Genomic DNA, 19,268 nt, shown 5'->3' with positions numbered 1-19,268 from the left:
GTGACCTGTTGTCCAGCCACAACTACAACATTGAAGGTAAAGAGTTCAACCATCCTTAGCACCATGAAAGGTTTAATGGGCTAAGGTGTGATGTGAGTAAGTCTTACAGGAGATGCGGACTTGGAAGGTAATTTCTACTTTGGCAAGATGGATGAATCTTTCCAGATTGTAACCTTTACTTCTGCCTCACAGTAATCAGGGGGATTGATGCTGCATGATGTGATCAAGATGGCCAGGATTTTCAGGAGGAATTTCTCCTCAGGGGAGTGAATCTGTAGGATACTGCAGAGGCCAGTCAGGGCTGAGTCATTCAGTATATTCAAGGTTGAGATAGACAGGTTTTCAAAAGTATTGGGAATCAAGGATTATTGGATAAAGGAAGGAAAAGTGGAAATTAGGACAATCAGATCAGCCATGATCTCGTTGAATAATGGAGCAAAGCCAATGGCCTTAATGAGACCACACCATGTTGGGGTGGAGGAACACAGCAGGTCAGGCAGCATCAGAGGAGCAGGAAAGTTGACATATCGGGTCAGGACCCTCCCTGGCCTGCTGTGTTCCTCCAGCTCCACACAATATTGCCTCTGACATATCAACAGTTCTTACTATCTCCGAATGGGCTAAATAGCCTATTTCTGCTCTTTCTTTCTCTTCAACACTCTGGCAGTTTGATTGACTTCTGGGTTTTTCTGATTCTTGGGTCTCCTGTTGTGAGGTAGCGCACAATTTTTCTCTATGTTTTGTTTCTAATGCACCATCCCAATCTCTTCAATTCAAGGTTTTTTTTATTGATTTGTGGGATGTGGGCATCACTGGCTGGGCCCAGCATTTATTGCCTGTCCCTGTTGCCCCCTTGTGAAGGTGGAGGTGAGCTGCCTTCTTGAACCATTGCAGTCCCCCTGCTGTGGATTGACCCACAATGCCATTAGGGAGGGAATCCCAGGATTTTGACCCAGCGACAGTGAAGCAACAGCGATACATTTCCAAGTCAGGAAGGTGAGCAACCTGGAGGTGGTGATGTTCCAATATACCTTGTCCTTGTCCTTCTAGATAGAAGTGGTTGTGTGATTGGAAGGTGCAGTCAGAGGATCTTTGATGAGTTTCTGCAGTGCATCTTGTAGATAGTAGCAGCAGTGTGTGCTGAGTGTCGGTGGTGGAGGGAGTGGGATGTTTGTGGATGTGGTGCCAATCAAGGTGGCTGCTTCATCCTGGATGATGTCAAGCTTCTTGAGTATTATTGGGGCTGCACCCATCCAGGCAAGTGGGGAGTATTCCATCACACTCCTGACTTGTGCCTGGTAGATAGTGGATACACTTTGAGAGAGGCAAGGGGTAAATTACTCATTACAGTATTTGTGGCCTGTAGCTGCTGTATTTATGTGGTGAGTCCAGTTGAGTTTCTGGTCAATTATAAGACAAGGATGTTGATGTTGGGGATTTGGTGATGGCAATGCAATTGAATGTCAAAGGTTAGCAATTAGATTATCTCAAATTGGAGATGGTCATAGCCTGGCATTTGTGTGGCACAATTGCTACTTGCCACTTGACAGCCCAAGTCTGGATATTGTCCAGATATTGTTGCATTTTAATCACGGACTGCTTCAGTATCTGAGGAGTTGCAAATGGTGATGAGCATTGTGCAATTTTTGGCGAACATCCCCACTTCAGACTTTGACGTCAATGCTGTCACTCTCACTTCACCTCTAGAATTCAGCTCTTCTGTCCATGTTTGAACCAAGGCTGTAATGAGGTCAGGAGCTGAGTGGCTCTGGCGGAACCCAAACTGGGCATCACTGAGCAGGTTATTGCTGAGCAGGTGCTGCTTGATAGCCCTGTTACTGACACCTTCCATCAGTTTCCTGATGATCTGAGAGGACACTGATGGGGCAGTAATTGGCTGAGTTGGATTATCCTGCTTTTTGGGTACAGGGCTTACCTGGGCAATCTTCCACATTGTGTACATACCAGTGTTGTAACTTTACTGGAACAGCTTGGCTAGGGGAGTGGCAAGCTCTGGAGCACAGATCTTCAGTACTATTGCCAGAATGTTGTCAGGACCCATAGCCTTTGCAGTATCCAGTGCCTCCAACCATTTCTTGAAACACATGGAGTGAATCAAATTGGCTGAAGACTGGTATCTGTAATGCTGGGAGGAGGCCAAGATGGATCATCCACTTGGCACTTGTGGCTGAAGATTTTTGTGAATACTTCAGGCTTATCTTTTCATCTGATGTGCAGGGCTCTTGAAACATTGAGGATGGGGATATTTGTATCATTTGACAATGTTCTACACTATCCACAACTCCACCAATTTTTGTATTGTCTGCAAACTTACTAACCCACCCACCTACATTTTCATCCAAGTCACTTACATATATCATAGATCTCTGCAGAACACCACTAGTCATGGGCCTGCAGCCACAAAAAAAAACTTTTGCACCATTCCATGGGCTAGCCAAATCTGAATCCAACCAACCAAGTCACCATGGATCCCTTGCATCTTAATCTTCTGGACGAGCCTACCATGAGAGACCTTGTCGAAAACCTTACTAAAAGCCATGTTGGCAACATCCATTGCTCCCTCTCCAGTCAGTTAATTATCTGCCACCATTCATGAATAGATGTGGCAGGACTGCAGAGCGTAGATCTGATTTGTTGATTGTGCCATCACTAAACTCTATCACTTGCTGCTTATGTTGTTTGGCATGCAAGTAGTCCTATTTGGTAACCAAAAGGTTGACACCTCATTTTCAGGTGTGCCTGGTGCTGCTCCCGGCATGTCTTCCTGCACTCTCTATTGAGCCAGGGTTGATCTCCTGGTTTGATGGTAATGATTGAGTGGGGGATATATCGGACCATGAGGTTACAGATTGTGCCGGAGTACAGTTCTGCTGCTGTTGTTGGCCCACGTGTCTTGTGGAAGAAGGGTCTAGACCTGAAATGTCAGCTTTCCTGCTCCTCTGATGCTGCTTGGCCTGTTGTGTTCATCTAGCTGTACACTTTGTTGCCTCAGTGCCTTATGGATGTCCAGTCTTGAGTTGCTACATCTGTTCAAAGCCATTTAGCATGGTGATAGTGCCACACAACACAATGGAGGTTAAACTCAATGTGAAGGAGGAACTTGGTCTCCACAAGGACTGTGCAGTGGTCAATCTTACTGATACAGTCATGGACAGATGCATCTGCAGCTGACAAGTTGGTAAGGATAGTGAGATTAGTGTAGAGTATCCTAATATGGAAAGACATTTTGAGATCAAGAAAGAAGTGGTGTTGGGTTTTTTGAAGAACATTAGGGTGGATAAGTCCCCAGGGCCTGATAGCATCTGCCCCTTGTTATTGAAAGAGGCAAGAGAGGAGACTGCTGGGGCCTTGACCAAGACCTATGTATCCTTGCTAGCCACTGGAGAGGACGGGCAAGTAGTTAGTCATTCCTCTGTTCAAGGGAAATAGGGATAATCCAGGAAACAATGGACTGGTGAGACTCACATCAGTGGTTGGAACGCTTCTGGAGAGATTTCTTCGGGATAGGATTTACATACATTTGGAAAAGCACGGCCTAATTATGAACAGTCAGCATGGCTTTGTGCAGGGCAGGTCATGTCTTACTACTACGAATGCATTTTTCTACACAGATTTAGTAAGGCTTTTGACAAGGTCCCTCATGATAAGCTCATCCAGAGATTAAGATGCATGGAATCCATGGTGACTTAGTTGGTTGGATTCAGAATTGACTTGCTCATAAAAGACAGAGGGTCATGGTGGAAGGGTGTTTTTCAGCCTGGAGGGCTGTTACTAGTGGTGTTCTGCAGGAATTTATACTGGGACCTCTGCTGTTTGTGATATATTTAAATGGCTAAGGATGAAAATGTAGATGGGTGGGTCAGTAAATTTGCAGACAATACAAAGATCAGCGGAGTTGTGGACAGTATAGAAGGGTGTCAAAGGATACAGTGGGATATAGATCAGTTGCAGATATGGGTGGAGAAATGGCAGATGGAATTTAATCTGGGTAATCTGTGAGGTGCTGCACTTTGGGATATCAAATGTTAAGGAAATGTATACATTTATTGGCAGGACCCTGAACAGCATTTATGTTTAGGGAACTCTTGAGGTTCAAGTCATAGTTCTCTGAAAGTGGCCACACAAGTAGATAGGGTGGTAAAGAAGGCGTATGGCATGCTTAGCTTTCTTGGTCAGGGAATTGAATAAAAGAGTCAGGATTTCATGTTGTGGCTTTATAAGACTTTGTTTAGGCCACACTTAAGAGTGTTGCATTCAATTCTGGTCACTACATTATAGGAAGGATGTGGTAGGTTTACCGGGATGCTGCCTGGATTAGAGGGTATGAGCTGTAAGGAGAGGCTAGTAGAAACTCAGATTGTTTTGTGTGGAGTTGCAGAGGTGGAGGGGAGACTAGATAGACATTTATAAAATTATGAGATGCATAGATAGGGTTGAGTCAGAATGTTTTTCCCAGAGTTGAAATGTCTAAAACTAGGGGCATGCATTTAAGGCAAGGAACAAAAATTCAAAGAAGTGAGGGGCAAGTTTTTTCACAGTGGTAGGAGTGTGGAATGTGCTGCCAGGAGTGCTGATGGAGGCAGATATGATAACGACATTTAAGAGGCTTTTAGATAAACACAGGAAAATGCAAAGAATGGAGGGATATGGACCAACGGTAGGCAGAATGTATGAGTTCAATTGGCACCATGTTCAGCCCAACATCATGGGCCGAAGGGTCATTTCCTGTGTGATGCTGCTCTATGAATCAGAAGTCACCCAACACCAACTTATTCACCGACAGAACACTTCCCCTGATGAATGGGCTATGTTCTGGAAATTTGTGTGATTTCAAATAAATCTGTTGGATTATAACCTGGTGTAGTGTGACTTCTGACTTTATCCATCCCAGTCTAACACTGGCACCTCCACATCATGGCTATCTGTTTTATGAAGTCAAGAATGTTTTTCCCACCCACCCCAGTTTCAGTCTAGCAGCTATGTCCTTTAGGACATGACCGGTTCGATCAACTGTGCTGCTGCTTAGCCACTCTTGATGGTCAACACTGAAAGCCTCACTTAGCATACATTCTGCACCCTTGCTACCCCAAATGCTTTCTCTACATGTTGGTCAACATGGAGGAGTACTGATTCATCAGATGAGGGAGGAGAGTGCCTGGTAATCAGTAGGAGGTTTCCTTGCCCATGTTTAACCTGAAGCCTGAGACTTCATGGGGCCTGGAGTCAATGTTGAGGACTCCAGGGCAACTTCCTCCAGAGTGCAGAATGCACGCTGAGTGAGGCTTTCAATGTTGACCATCATGAGTGGCTAAACAGCAGCACAGTTGATCGAGCCGGTCATGTCCTAAAGGACATAGCTGCTAGACTGAGACTGGGGTGGGTGGGAAAAACATACTTGACTTCATAAAGCAGATAGCCCTGATGTGGAGTATACCGCTGCGACACCACCTCTGCTGGGGTTGTCCTGAGTCTGAATATGTCGGGCTATTGTTTGACTATTCCATGAGACAGCTCTCCCAATTTTGGGCACACTTTCCTGCAGGTGATATAAGAATGACTTTACAGTGAGAGAGCTGTTTTTTGCAGCTGTTATTTCCATTGCCTCTGTCTAGTTTTATTTCCTTTTTGAGACTTTCTAGAAATTGTTACAAATGAGTTGGGCCATTTCACAGTGCAGTGAAGAGCCAAATGTAGGCTCAGCCAGACCAGGTAGGGATAGCAATTGCCTTCCCTAATGGGTACCAGGGAACCATTCAACATTGGATTCAGGATGATCATTAGCCTTTTCTTGAATTCAAATTCCACTAACTGCTATGGTGGGATTTGAACTTGGGTCCCAAAATATTACTGGGTTTCTGGATTAATGGTCCAGTGATAGTACTTGTCAGAATAAGAGATAGAAGGAACAAGAGATAGAGAGTAAAAGACATGAACAGAGTGAGATCGAAACAGATGATAGAGACAAAGAATGTGAGATAGTGACGGATGGGAAGACAGGTGTATGATACAGAGGCTGAAGACAAGAGATAGAGATAGTAAGTGATGGAGACAAATAATGACATATGCAGACAGAGTGAGAGCTCGAGCAATTGTGTGTGACAAGAAGTGAGAAAATGAGAGCCAAAGACTGAGAGAGTGGGTTCTCCCCAGGAACTGAGCACAGCTGCTGTTTTTTATTAAGCTGGGTATGGATCTGTCAACACTGTCCAAGCACACGGAGAAAATAAACTGAACACAGAGCAACATCCAAATAATATTTACAGCCGGCAATATAAATATTTAGAATATACATATTATACACAAGTACCTTTATGGCAAAGGGTGTATAAACATGGTAATATGGACCTAAATTCTAAATTGTAAGAGGATTTAGTGTTTCACCGTACCTAATGACTGCAGTAGGTTACGCAGCTTTGAAATAGGATAATTGAAGGGTTAATAGAAGTCCATGGGCACCATTTAGGAGCAATTTTCATTTTCACGATTGTTAACAGCAACTGTTTCTTATGGAGGGAAATAAAAGCATGATTCATTATCATTGACTCCAGAGGGGGTGTAGGGGGCGGGCTGGGGGATATGTCCAGAATACCCCCTATGGAAGGGGAATTGTAGTTTAATTTGTGGTGGCGAAGGCAGCAGACCACATGGGAGACTATTGGTTCAGTTCAGAAGCTCTTTTTATGCTGCAAATAACGTCAGACACTTCTCACATCTGAAGTCCATCGACTGAGTCTTTTCCCAGTGACAGAATCAGCAGGATAGGAGGAAATTCTGTGCTGCAATGATCGAGGATCTTTCTTGGAAGTTTTAGGGAGGGAAGCCAGCCCCAAAATGACATGATAAAGAAACATTACAATTGATGAAAATGACTGTTTGCAAATGAATATAATATGTTTGTGCAGGTGGGACATAAACTGGAATCTGTTTGGTGCACAGCTCCAGTACAGTGCTGGACTAGTACCTGTACAGGAAACTTTGTCAGAGAGCCAGAGTCATTGTTCTAGATGGATTCAGAGCTGCTCAGCCCTGCACCAATAACACTGCCCATGCTATTCCCACACCTGTAACAGAACACTGCCCAATGGCTGCCGATATCTACAATACTCTCATTCTCGGATGCACGTACTTATATACCATATGATGCTGTACTCATAATAAAATGCCCATATCTACACCAATAACATCAGTCACACAATGGTATCATATTGTATGCTGTACTTGCCTGTATATGCCTGTATGTACACAGATACCATTGTCTGTACATGTACCCAGAGAGCAATAACACTCCTGAGAAATCTGTTCATGTTGCAGTGAATAAACCACAGATTTGATTCAGTAAGAAACAGTGACAGGCATTAGCTGGGCATGAATAAACCCCACAGACGTGGCCAGCACACCCACCAAGCTGTTTGGACGTTTAATCTGAGTTCAACATTGAAGTCAACTTGTCACTTACAATCTGCTCCAGTTTTGTGTCAGCGACTGTTAACAGCAGTAATGCCGCTGACCAGACTCCAGTGAGGTGCATGTCATTCCAAAGAGGAAACAGAGAGATCCCTGAGTGAGGGAAAGCTTGAGTATAGTATCCTGATTGAAGTTATCGAGACATTCACATAATTCCTCAATAAATTTCATTCTAACACATCATCATTCATTGACACAAGCACACACTTACAGTACCACACACACACTCATATGTGTCAAAGAAAAGTACAGCACAGTACAGGCCCTTCGGCCCACGATGTTGTGCCGTGGAATAATCCTAATCCAAAAATAAAATAACCTAACCTACATTCCCCTCAATTCACTGCTGTCTATGTGCATGTCCAGCAGTCGCTTAAATGTCACTAATGACTCCGCTTCCACAACTACCACTGGTAAAGTATTCCATGCGCTCACAACTCTCCTAGTAATTAATGTCCCCTAGTGATTAACATTTCTACTCCGGGAAAAAGACTCCGACTATCCTTTTTATTCATGCCTCTCATAACTTTGTAAACTTCACTCATGTCACCCTCATCCTTTGACATTCAAGTGAAAACAAACCAAGTCAGTCCAATATTTCCTCATAGCTAATACACTCCACACCACGCCAATATTCTGGTAAACCTGTTCTGTACTGTCTCCAAAGCCTCCTCATCCTCTGGTACCCACCTGATGAAGGAGCTGCACTCTGAAAGCTTGTGTTTTCAAATAAACGTGTTGGACTGTAACCTGGTGTCATGTGACTTTTGACCCTGTCCACCCCAGTCCAACACTGGCACCTCCACATCATCCCCTGAGAGTGTAGCGACCTATTGATCATCAATGAAACAGAGCCTCAAGCACAGACTCCATGTCCAGACATGTACGCAATGTACACATCGCATGCACATTATATGTGTTCCACATTAGCAGTGACTGCAGGAGAAATGAAGTAGTGTGATAGTCTCAAAGTGTACTGACTGAGAGCCCTCTCAGAGTCAGAGGGTATAACACATCAGATCCTTTCTGACCCAGAGACTGAGGATTCACCAATGGCAGAAGAGGGGAGGGCAGCTTGCTCAAATCTTTCAACTCCACTATATGTTTATAGTGAGCTCTTAGCAAGATTCCAAGATGTACACAATTGGACACAGTCATTAACTATGTATTACACTGGCATCTCCTCTAGGACCGTCCCCAGGCTCTGGCCACACTGATCACTCTGCTCGGACACTCTCCAAGCCCTGGCCACATTGACCATTCATCCAGGACAGTCCCCAGGCCCTGTTCATACTGACCACTCCTCCAGCACAGTCCCCAGAGCCTGTTCACACTGACCACTCCTCCAGCACAGTCCCCAGGGCCTGTCCACACTGACCACTCCTCCAGCACAGTCCCCAGAGCCTGTCCACACTGACCACTCCTCCAGCACAGTCCCCAGGCACTGTTCACACTGACCACTCCTCCAGCACAGTCCCCAGGGCCTGTTCACACTGACCACTCCTCCAGCACAGTCCCCAGGCCCTGTTCATACCGACCACTCCTCCAGCACAGTCCCCAGGGCCTGTCCACACTGACCACTCCTCCAGCACAGTCCCCAGGCCCTGTTCACACTGACCACTCCTCCAGCACAGTCCCCAGGCACTGTTCATACTGACCACTCCTCCAGCACAGTCCCCAGGGCCTGTCCACACTGACAACTCCTCCAGCACAGTCCCCAGGCCGTGTTCATACTGACCACTCCTCCAGCACAGTCCCCAGGCCCTGTTCACACTGACCACTCCTCCAGCACAGACCCCAGGGCCTGTTCAAACTGACAACTCCTCCAGCACAGTACCCAGGGCCTGTTCAAACTGACCACTCCTCCAGCACAGACCCCAGGGCCTGTCCACACTGACCACTCCTCCAGCACAGTCCCCAGGCCCTGTTCACACTGCCACTCCTCCAGCACAGTCCCCAGGGCCTGTTCACACTGACCACTCCTCCAAGACAGAACCTAGACCCTGGCCACACTGTCCAGTCCTCCAGCACAGACCCCAGGGCCTGTTCACACTGACCACTCCTAGAGCACAGTCCCCAGGCCCTGTTCACACTGACCACTCCTCTAGCACAGACCGCAGGGCCTGTCCACACTGACCACTCCTCCAGCACAGTCCCCAGGCCCTGTTCACACTGACCACTCCTCCAACACAGTCCCCAGGGCCTGTTTACACTGATCACTCCTCCAGGACAGACCTTAGGCCCTATTCACACTGACCACTCCTCCAGCACCCACCCCAGGGCCTTTTCACACTGACCACTCCTCCAGGACAGACCTTAGGCCCTGTTCACACTGACCACTTCTCCAGGACAGTCCACAGGCCCTGTTCACACTGACCACTCCTCCAGCACAGTGCCCAGGCTCTGTTCACACTGACCACTCATCCAGGACAGACCCCAGACCCTGTCCACACTCACCATTCCTCCGGGACAGATTCCAGGCCCTGTCCACACTGACCACTCCTCCAGGGCAGACCCCCGACACTGTTCGCACTGACCACTCCTCCAGCACAGACCCTAGGGCCTGTCCACACTGACCACTCCTCCAGCACAGGCCCAGGGCCTGTCCAGACTGACCACTCCTCCAGCACAGACCCCAGGGCCTGTCCATACTGACCACTCCTCCAGCACAGACCCCAGGGGCCTGTCCACACTGACCATCCTCCAGCACAGACCCCAGGGCCTGTCCACACTGACCACTCCTCCAGCACAGACCCCAGGGGCCTGTCCACACTGACCATCCTCCAGCACAAACCCCAGGGCCTGTCCACACTGACCATTCCTCCAGCACAGACCCCAGGGCCTGTCCACACTGACCACTCCTCCAGCACAGTCCCCAGGGCCTGTCCACACTGACCACTCCTCCACAACAGTCCCCAGGGCCTGTCCACACTGACCACTCCTCCAGCACAGTCCCCAGGGCCTGTCCATGCTGATCACTCCTCCAGCACAGATCCCAGGCACTGTTGACACTGACCACTCCTCAAGCACAGACCTTAGGCCCTGTTCACAGTGACCACTTCTCCAGGACAGACCCCAGGCCCTGTCCACACTGACTACTCCTCCAGGACAGATTCCAGGCCCTCTCCACACTGACCATTCCTCCAGCACAGACCCCAGGGCCTGTCCACACTGACCACCCCTCCAGCACTGACCCCAGGGCCTGTCCATACTGACTGGTTCCCTTGGACAGACTCCAGGCCCTTTGGAAATGAAGCCTGTCTACAATATCCCATTTCAAACAGCATCCAGTTCCTGTTCTGTTAATTAAAACCCTGATTTCAGGGCAGCCTGATCCCAAGCTTTTCTCCAGTGATTATGGTCATTCTCATTTCCATCACAGGAGATTGGTAGGGGGAGTTAGAAGAAGAAATTCTGTGCAAAGTGCTGTTCACCCACTATCCAGAGGAAACCGAAGTTGCTCCACTCACCACAATCTTGGGAGTAATTTTCCTGTCATTCTTGATTCAAAAACAAGAAGGAACAAGGAGAGCAAAAAAAGTTCCCATTGCCCAGTGACAATCAATAACATTGGAACTGCAACCCAGCACAGACCTGTACTGGAGAGTAAATACAGCAAGACACAACAGGAATGCAAGAGACAAGGGGAACTGGCAAAATCAAATTGTTATCCACATTTCACACCAGTATTACACACAGGGCATTCCCCATCAGTGTATGACACACTCGCACACTCAGTGTAACAAATACACAGGAACTTCATGATTAGTGTCACCACACACACACACACCATCCAGGTGCTAACACTGAGACAGACAGACAGACACACACACAAACACACACACACAGTCACACAGACACACATACACACACACACAGACACACACACACTCTCTCTCTCTCTCACACACACACACACACACACACATACACTCACATACACACAGATACACACTCACACACACTCACACACTCTCACACACACACACTCTCTCTCTCACACACACACACACACACATACACACAGACACACTCACATACACACAGATACACACACACACTTTCTCTCACACACACACACTCTCACACACACACACTCACATACACACACATACACACACACACAGATACACACACACACTCTCTCTCACACACACACACACACACACACACACACACACACACACACACACACACACACACAATGTGTACCAATGCACAGCTCATTCACTACAAGTTGTCTCCAGTTTACCAACATCTGATTTACGAACACTTGTACTTACGCACGCAGTCCCACACAGGGGTATATTGATATTAATTTAAAGATTCTTATATCGTACTGTATTGTGCTCTGATTTGCATGCGAATGGATTCATGAACAAACTCAAGAACACAGCCCTTTCACAACCTGCGGACGGCATGTAGTGTGAAACGCACACTCTCATACATATACCCTGTCCTCGAGGAAGCCTATACCATTCAGTGTGGCGTGCTTGGTTTCTGAGTAAATGGAATGATTCTCCTTAGAGCAGCTGCTTTGCAGTAACAACATGATTCTGCCTTTGATGTTGCCAGGTGCTGTGTCCTGCCCTGTAGTCTGTCTCCATCCAGGATCAGGCTCAGTGTCTCTTTCACCTTGGTCACCTCAGCTTGTTCACCACGATTGCAGGTTTGAGCATTGTGTATCAGACCGCATCATAATTAAGAAAGCAACACTCTGTAACACTGGGTCATTCACAGAGCAGCAATGGTCAGTGAGCAGAAGGTCCGTCAGTCTGCTGTTTGAGACGGGGAGAGTGCTGGGGGGAGAGAGAGAACACATACACAAGGAATGGCTGGGAGCTGTGTCCTCTGAATGTCGGGAGATTAGATGATGCTGGCACTTCGATTCAGCTCTGACTGTGAGTTGTTATTAACGTTGGTGTTCCTGCGCGATAGGTTTGGGGTTGGAATGGGGATGAAGTTGTCACTGGGACAGCCATACTGTGTGAGAATCTCGATACACTCCTGACTTCCTGCTCGCCGAGCATACGCCATCGGTGTCAGTCCACGAGCATCCCGATTCTTCACATCCACTCCGTACTGTAACAACACCAGCAAACAGCATTTCTCAGTGAAATCAGCCTCTGACAGGGTCAACTACCACACCAAGCATCAGAGAGAAGCAGCATGAAATATGACAGGGAGCAATGGGTAGTGATAGAGACATTGTGTAGTAGGAAGACAAAGGGAATGAGAAAGAGAGGAAGAGAAGATATGACAGAGTTGGAATTAGAGAAAAAAATAAGACAGCAATGGAGATGAAAGGAGAGAGGAGGTGAACAGTGAGGGTTGACAGACAGAGAGGGACTGAAAAATAGATATTAAGAGGGAAAGTAAGGGATAATGATTCAAAGTAATATAGAATGTTGTGGGGGTAGTTTTCTGTTTTATAAATGCAAGGGCTACAAGGAAAGAGTGTTTATGCTGTCATTCAAAAAACACTCTGATTGTTTCCTTTTTAATGTGTTCTTGGGATCCAGGCACTGTGTCTGGGCCAGCGTTTATTGCCCGTTCCTCGTTGCCCCTTGAGAAGGTGGCGATGAGCTGCCTTCTTGAATGACTGCAGTCCATGTGCTGTACTTGAGTAGGGTCACCCACAGTGCCTTTACCTCTGTCTGAAACAACTGAGCGGCTTGGTCAGCCATTTCAGAGGCAGAGTCACATGTAGGCCAGACTGGCGTAAGGATGTAACCCAGATGGGTTTTACAACAATGCTTATGCCAGAGCGTTACATAATAACAATGAGGTTAGCTTTTCATTCCAGATTTTTACTGGACTTAAATTTCTGTCACAGTGGATTCAAATTGGAGGGGGTACAGAGGGGGTTCACTAGGTTGATTCCGGAGTTGAGGGGGTTGGTTTATGAGGAGAGACTGAGTAGATTGGGATTATATTCACTGGAATTCAGAAGACTGAGGGGTGATCTTATAGAAACATAAATTTATGAAGGGAACAGATAAGATAGAAGTAGAGAGGATGTTCCCACCAGCAGGTGAAGCTGGGACAAGAGGGCATAGCCTCAACATTAGAGGGAGCAGATTTAGGACTGAATTGAGAAGGAACTTCTTCACCCAGAGGGTTGTTAATCTATGGAATTTCTTGCCCAGTGAAGTAGTTGACGCTACTTCAGTAAACATTTTTAAAGCTAAGGTAGATTTTTTTTGAACATTAAAGGAATTAAGGGATACAGTGAGAACATGAGTAAGTGGATCTGAGTCTACAAAAAGATCAGTCATGATCTTAGTGAATGGCGGAGAAGGCTCAAAGGGCCGGACGGCCTACTCCTGCTCCTAGTTCTTATGTTAAACCCATGACTTGAGAACATTAGCCTGAGGTTCTGGGTTCGTAGTTTGGTGACATTACCACAAAGTAACCATCTCCCTCTGCTGGAGCTGCCTGTCTGGTGAGGCTGTTAGTGACTACAGGTACATTCTGGGTGTAGTACTACACATGTACATTCACCGGTCTGATTCTTACCCATATAAGAAGCTGAGTTATAACTACATTGGCCATGGCGCAGGACAAATGCAGTGCAGTCCGGCCATCTCCATCCCCATAGGTCTCGTTCACCTCCTCCTTGGTTCCGTGAGCAAGGAGCAGGACAACCAGCCGGAGATCATCCTCCACCACAGCTCGGAGCAGCTGCTGTCCCAGGGGGACGTCTGATTGGGGCAGGGCTGCCAGGAGTAGTTTCTGTTCGTACTTGGCTCTGACCCAGCGCTCCTTCTCCTCCCTGCAAGAAGGACCAGACAGTTACATACAACACATTACTCCATGCTCCTATTCTGTCTCAACATTAATCAGCTCTGCTGCCTCAAAGCGCCAGGGACCCAGGTTTGATCCCAGCCTCAGGTGACTGTGTGGAATTTGCACAGTGTTTGTGTGGGTTTCCTCTGAATGCTCCAGTTTCCTCTCACAGTCCAAAGATATGCAGGTTAGGTGGACTGGCCATGAGAAATCTGGTGTTACAGGGATAGGATAGGGGATTGGTCTGGGTAGGATATTCTTCAAAGGGTCACTGCAGTCTCAACGGGCCGTATGGCCTCTTTCTGCACTGTAAGACTATGAAATCTCAGTGTTTCACAGTCCAGAAAGACAACTGTACATTAGCTTCAGATTGTGGTTAGGCACAGAAAAAATATCAAAGCACTATATACAGTATATATCACTATATATCACAATGATAATACTGGAGTGGTGGGAAACTGTAATAACATAAATGTCTTTTTAGATGTAGAGAAGGAAACACAAAATAAATCCATGAAAAGAAAAATTTCAATCAACCTCATTTATGCAACACTTTTAACCTAAAATATCCCAAAACTATTAATTAATGTATTAAACCCTGGTGGGAAAAGCTTTATTAGAATCATAGAATCTCTATAGTGTGGGAGCAGGCCATTTGGCCCATAAGTCAACACTGACTCTCTAAAAATCATCCCATACAGACCCACCCTATTCCTGTAACCATACATCTAGTGCAGCCAATCCACCTTTGCCTGCTCAATTTAGGAAGGAAACCACACAGCCGTGGGGAGAAGGTGCAAACTCCACACAGAGATAATGGGAACTGCAGATGCTGGAGATTCCAAGATAATAAAATGTGAGGCTAGATGAACACAGCAGGCCAAGCAGCATCTCAGGAGCACAAAAGCTGACGTTTCGGGCCTAGACCCTTCATCAGAGAGCTCTGATGAAGGGTCTAGGCCCGAAACGTCAGCTTTTGTGCTCCTGAGATGCTGCTTGGCCTGCTGTGTTCATCCAGCCTCACATTTTATTATCTTGCAAACTCCACACAGTTGCCTGAGACTGGGACTGAGCCTGGTCCCTAGTGCTATGAGGCAACAGCGCTGACCACTGAACCATCAGACTGTCCCTTAGTCTGTATCTAACCTCATGCTGTCCCTGTCCTGGAAGTGTTTGATGTTGCCTTTGGGTATCTTCGGCTGCTCAAGGTACTATTTCTGCCTCCACTTGATCCTCTACCTAAGTTTTGTCACTTTAAATGCATGACTGGTCTCTACTTTGGCCTCAGTGTTTGGTAGAGTGAGAGACTGTTACAGAGCGAAGAGTTAATCTTCCGGCGGTTTGTAAAGGTCAGTGATATGAACTGAGTAGAGCTCTGTGATCTGAGCAATCACGTTAACAAAGCAACGATGAGCACATTTTATCAGCAGGTTCCAATTCCATGTGTTTGAAGTGCCGTTAACAATGCTCCCGCTGTTCTGCCACGATTTAAACCGCCCGAGGGAGTGCGGAATCGATTGGCTTGAATAATACAGTCACACTATCCAAGTCAGTTTTCACAGAAGAGAAATGCCTCTCGCTTCCTCACTGTTATCATCTGTATCTGGATAACACATGGAAATCAATACCAAGGTAGAACCAGCTTTTTGGAGCATGCTCAGAGCACAGCTGACCTCCGAACTGTCTGCATGAACTGATAAGGGCTTACAGACGCTAAGCTGTTGTACTGTTGTCTGAATGAGTGACTGACAGGACCCTCAGTCTGATACAGACTAACAGCGCACAGCTTTCAAGTGCCAGCCCCTCCGAGACCAACCTCCTGCTTATCAACGTCATTATGTAATTAACCCTTTCGGGGCAAGGAATGATAGATTCGTGGTATCCGCCATGAATTCCTGATGTAGGATCCTGGAAAGGCAGAGCACAGCAACCTCATGGTTCTGGTCCTGGACCAGAATAGCAGAGCTAATGGGTGCGAACCCACCAGGCATTCGGATCTGGAATTGAATCATTTGTGTCATTTAGGGTCTGGCACAAAGAAAATTCACCGTAACAGATGTTGCATGTGTCATAAAAACCAGCCTGGGGTCACTGGTGCTTTTCAGAGAAGGGGTCCATGGACCAACAGCCCTGACACTGCATATCCCCATGGTAATGTGGGATGGGAGTAAATCTTGCTCGGCCTGTCTTGTCTACAAACCATGTTCATAAAAAAAGCATGGCATTGTGTTTCTTTAGAAAGGGAAGACTCACTCGTGGAACTGTGCAGTTTACAACTGCACAAAAATGCAATGAATTAGGAGGAGAAGGAGGCCATTCAGAACCTCGAGCCTCTCCCTTATGTGAGGTGCGGTGACCCTTAGGTTAAACCACCACCAGTCAACTCTGATGAGAGAGCAGCCGTATGGTCTCCTGGGACTATGCCAACTTCCCCTTTTACCTGGATTGATTGGTATATCTGATGAGGAAAGGCTGGACAGATCGGGCTTTGTTCCACTAGAGATTAAGATCATGGGTCATTTGTTGTTTGCAAAATTCACATTCCTATCTACCCCTGACATTATTTAATTCACCTGCTTAACAGTAACCAACCTATGAATGCCTTAAAAACATTCCATACACCCATCTCCATCACCTTCTCCAGCAGAGATCCCCAAAGTTGCTCAACCCTCAGAAGAAAAAATGCCCCTCATCTTTGTCCCCAAAACCAACTCATAATTTTACCAAAGCCAACTCAAGTTCAGCACCGGCCCACAAGAGTTTCCTGATGGACAAGATGAAGATGTTTATCTTGTAAAGACCATTCAGGAATTTGGTCAATACAGTGTGGAGCTGGAGGGACACAGCAGGCCAGGCAGCATCAGGGGAGCAGGAATAACATAGCACAGAGCTGGAGGGACACAGCAGGCCAGGCAGCATCAGGGGAGCAGGAATAACACAGCGCGGAGCTGGAAGGACACAGCAGGCCAGGCGGCATCAGGGGAGCAGGAATAACACAGCGCAGAGCCGGAGGGACACAGCAGGCCAGGCAGCATCAGGGGAGCAGGAATAACACAGCATGGAGCTGGAGGGACACAGCAGGCCAGGCAGCATCAGGGGAGCAGGAATAACACAGCATGGAGCTGGAGGGACACAGCAGGCCAGGCAGCATCAGGGGAGCAGGAATAACACAGCATGGAGCTGGGGGGACACAGCAGGCCAGGCAGCATCAGGGGAGCAGGAATAACATAGTGTGGGGCTGGAGGAACACAGCAGGTCAGACAGCATCGGGGAGCAGGAATAACACAGTGTGGAGCTAGAGGAACACAGCAGGTCAGACAGCATCGGGGAGCAGGAATAACACAGTGTGGGGCTGGAGGAACACAGCAGGTCAGACAGCATCAGGGGAGCAGGAATAACACAGTGTGGGGCTGGAGGAACACAGCAGGTCAGACAGCATCAGAGGAGCAGGAATAACACAGTGTGGGGCTGGAGGAACACAGCAGGTCAGACAGCATCGGGGAGCAGGAATAACACAGTGTGGAGCTAGAGGAACACAGCAGGTCAGACAGCATCGGGGAGCAGGAATAACACAGTGTGGGGCTGGAGGAACACAGCAGGTCAGACAGCATCAGGGGAGCAGGAATAACACAGTGTGGGGCTGGAGGAACACAGCAGGTCAGACAGCATCAGAGGAGCAGGAATAACACAGTGTGGGGCTGGAGGAACACAGCAGGTCAGACGGCATCAGGGGAGCAGGAAAGTCGATATTTCAGGTTGGGACCCTTCATCAGGAAGGGTCTAATCTCTAGTGGAACAAAGCCTGGTCTGTCCAACCTTTCCTCATCAAACATACCAATCATTCCAGGTAAAAGGGGAAGTTGCAATTGTCCCACGAGACCGTACGGCTGCTCTCTCATCAAAGAGAGTTGACTGGTGGTGGTTTAACCTGAGGGTCACCGCACCTCATGTAAGGGGAGAGGCTAAGATGGTGGGACCTTAATTGAACCTGTACTGTGGGTGTCACTCCGCATCACAAACCAGCCAACTGGCAATTGAGCTCACCAAACCCTAATCCAGGAATCAATCAAATAAACCTGTTCTGAACCACATTTACATCCTTCCTCAAATGAGGCTAAAATACACACAACAGTATTTGAGATATAGTCTCACCCATTCCCTGTATAACTAAGTATAACATTTTTATGTTCAATTCCTCTCGGAATAAAGGATGACATTCCATTAGCCTCCTGACTAATTTGCTGTACCTGCATGCTTACTTCTTGTGAATCACATACCAGAAGAGTAGGGAAGGTGAAACACAAACAGCCAGACCAGGGGCAGAACAGTGCGCGACTCAGGATCAGGGTGGCAGTGAGATCAGGAAAAGACACGTTTATGCGTACTTGGGTTTCCTGCCAACCAGATAATCTTCCATCTGTGCTTTTGTTGCCCCCAATACCAAAGCTCCTATTAGGCACAATAACCTTTTACGTGGCACCTAGTCAAATTACACTTTTGGAAATACAAGTACAGTATATCCACAGGCTCGCCATTATACCTGCAAATGTTACACCTTCAAACCACTTCCAAAAAACTTGGTCACTCACTATTTCTCTTTCAGAAAACCATACTGACTTGCCTTAATACCCTGTGTTGTTCCAAGGCAAGTGACCTACAGTTCCTGATTTTCTGCCTCCAACCTTTCTTGAAAGAGGGGTTATATTTGTTATTTTCCAGTCTGATGCAACCTTTCCAGGATTTAATGCATTTTGGGAAGTTAACTACTATTTCATTAACCACCTTTTAAGACCTAGGATGAAGTCCACTGGGACTTGGAAACTTACCAACCTGCAGCTGCACCAGTATTGCTGCCCTGGTGATTAGAATTTCAGCAAGTTCCTCTCTTCCTTCAGATAAAAGAAAATCATTGCAGCTGATGGATAACTGAAACATAGAAAATGCTGGACAAACTCAGAAGACCTGGCAACATCTGTGGAGAGAGAAGCAGAGTT

At 47.0% G+C, this 19,268-nt stretch overlaps 1 protein-coding gene across 2 annotated transcripts in view; it reads right to left on the bottom strand.

Moving 5' to 3' along the window:
- Positions 1 to 6,157: 6,157 nt before the first annotated feature.
- The window catches only part of agap3 (ArfGAP with GTPase domain, ankyrin repeat and PH domain 3), a 591,490-nt gene continuing 578,379 nt past the window's right edge, over positions 6,158 to 19,268 (bottom strand). For both annotated transcript variants that reach the window (XM_059646307.1, XM_059646306.1), the window contains exons 15-16: positions 14,005 to 14,260; positions 6,158 to 12,567 (exon numbers count right to left, since the gene is read on the bottom strand). In XM_059646307.1, the coding sequence (XP_059502290.1) occupies positions 12,352 to 12,567; positions 14,005 to 14,260 (472 nt within the window). In that variant the 3' untranslated portion in view covers positions 6,158 to 12,351. The remainder of the gene's footprint in view (positions 12,568 to 14,004; positions 14,261 to 19,268) is intronic.

The sequence above is a fragment of the Stegostoma tigrinum genome, chromosome 5 (genome assembly GCF_030684315.1).
Source record: "Stegostoma tigrinum isolate sSteTig4 chromosome 5, sSteTig4.hap1, whole genome shotgun sequence".
NCBI lineage: Eukaryota > Metazoa > Chordata > Chondrichthyes > Orectolobiformes > Stegostomatidae > Stegostoma > Stegostoma tigrinum.
Note: the sequence above shows the minus strand (reverse complement) of the source record. Positions and strands in the feature narration are given on the sequence as shown.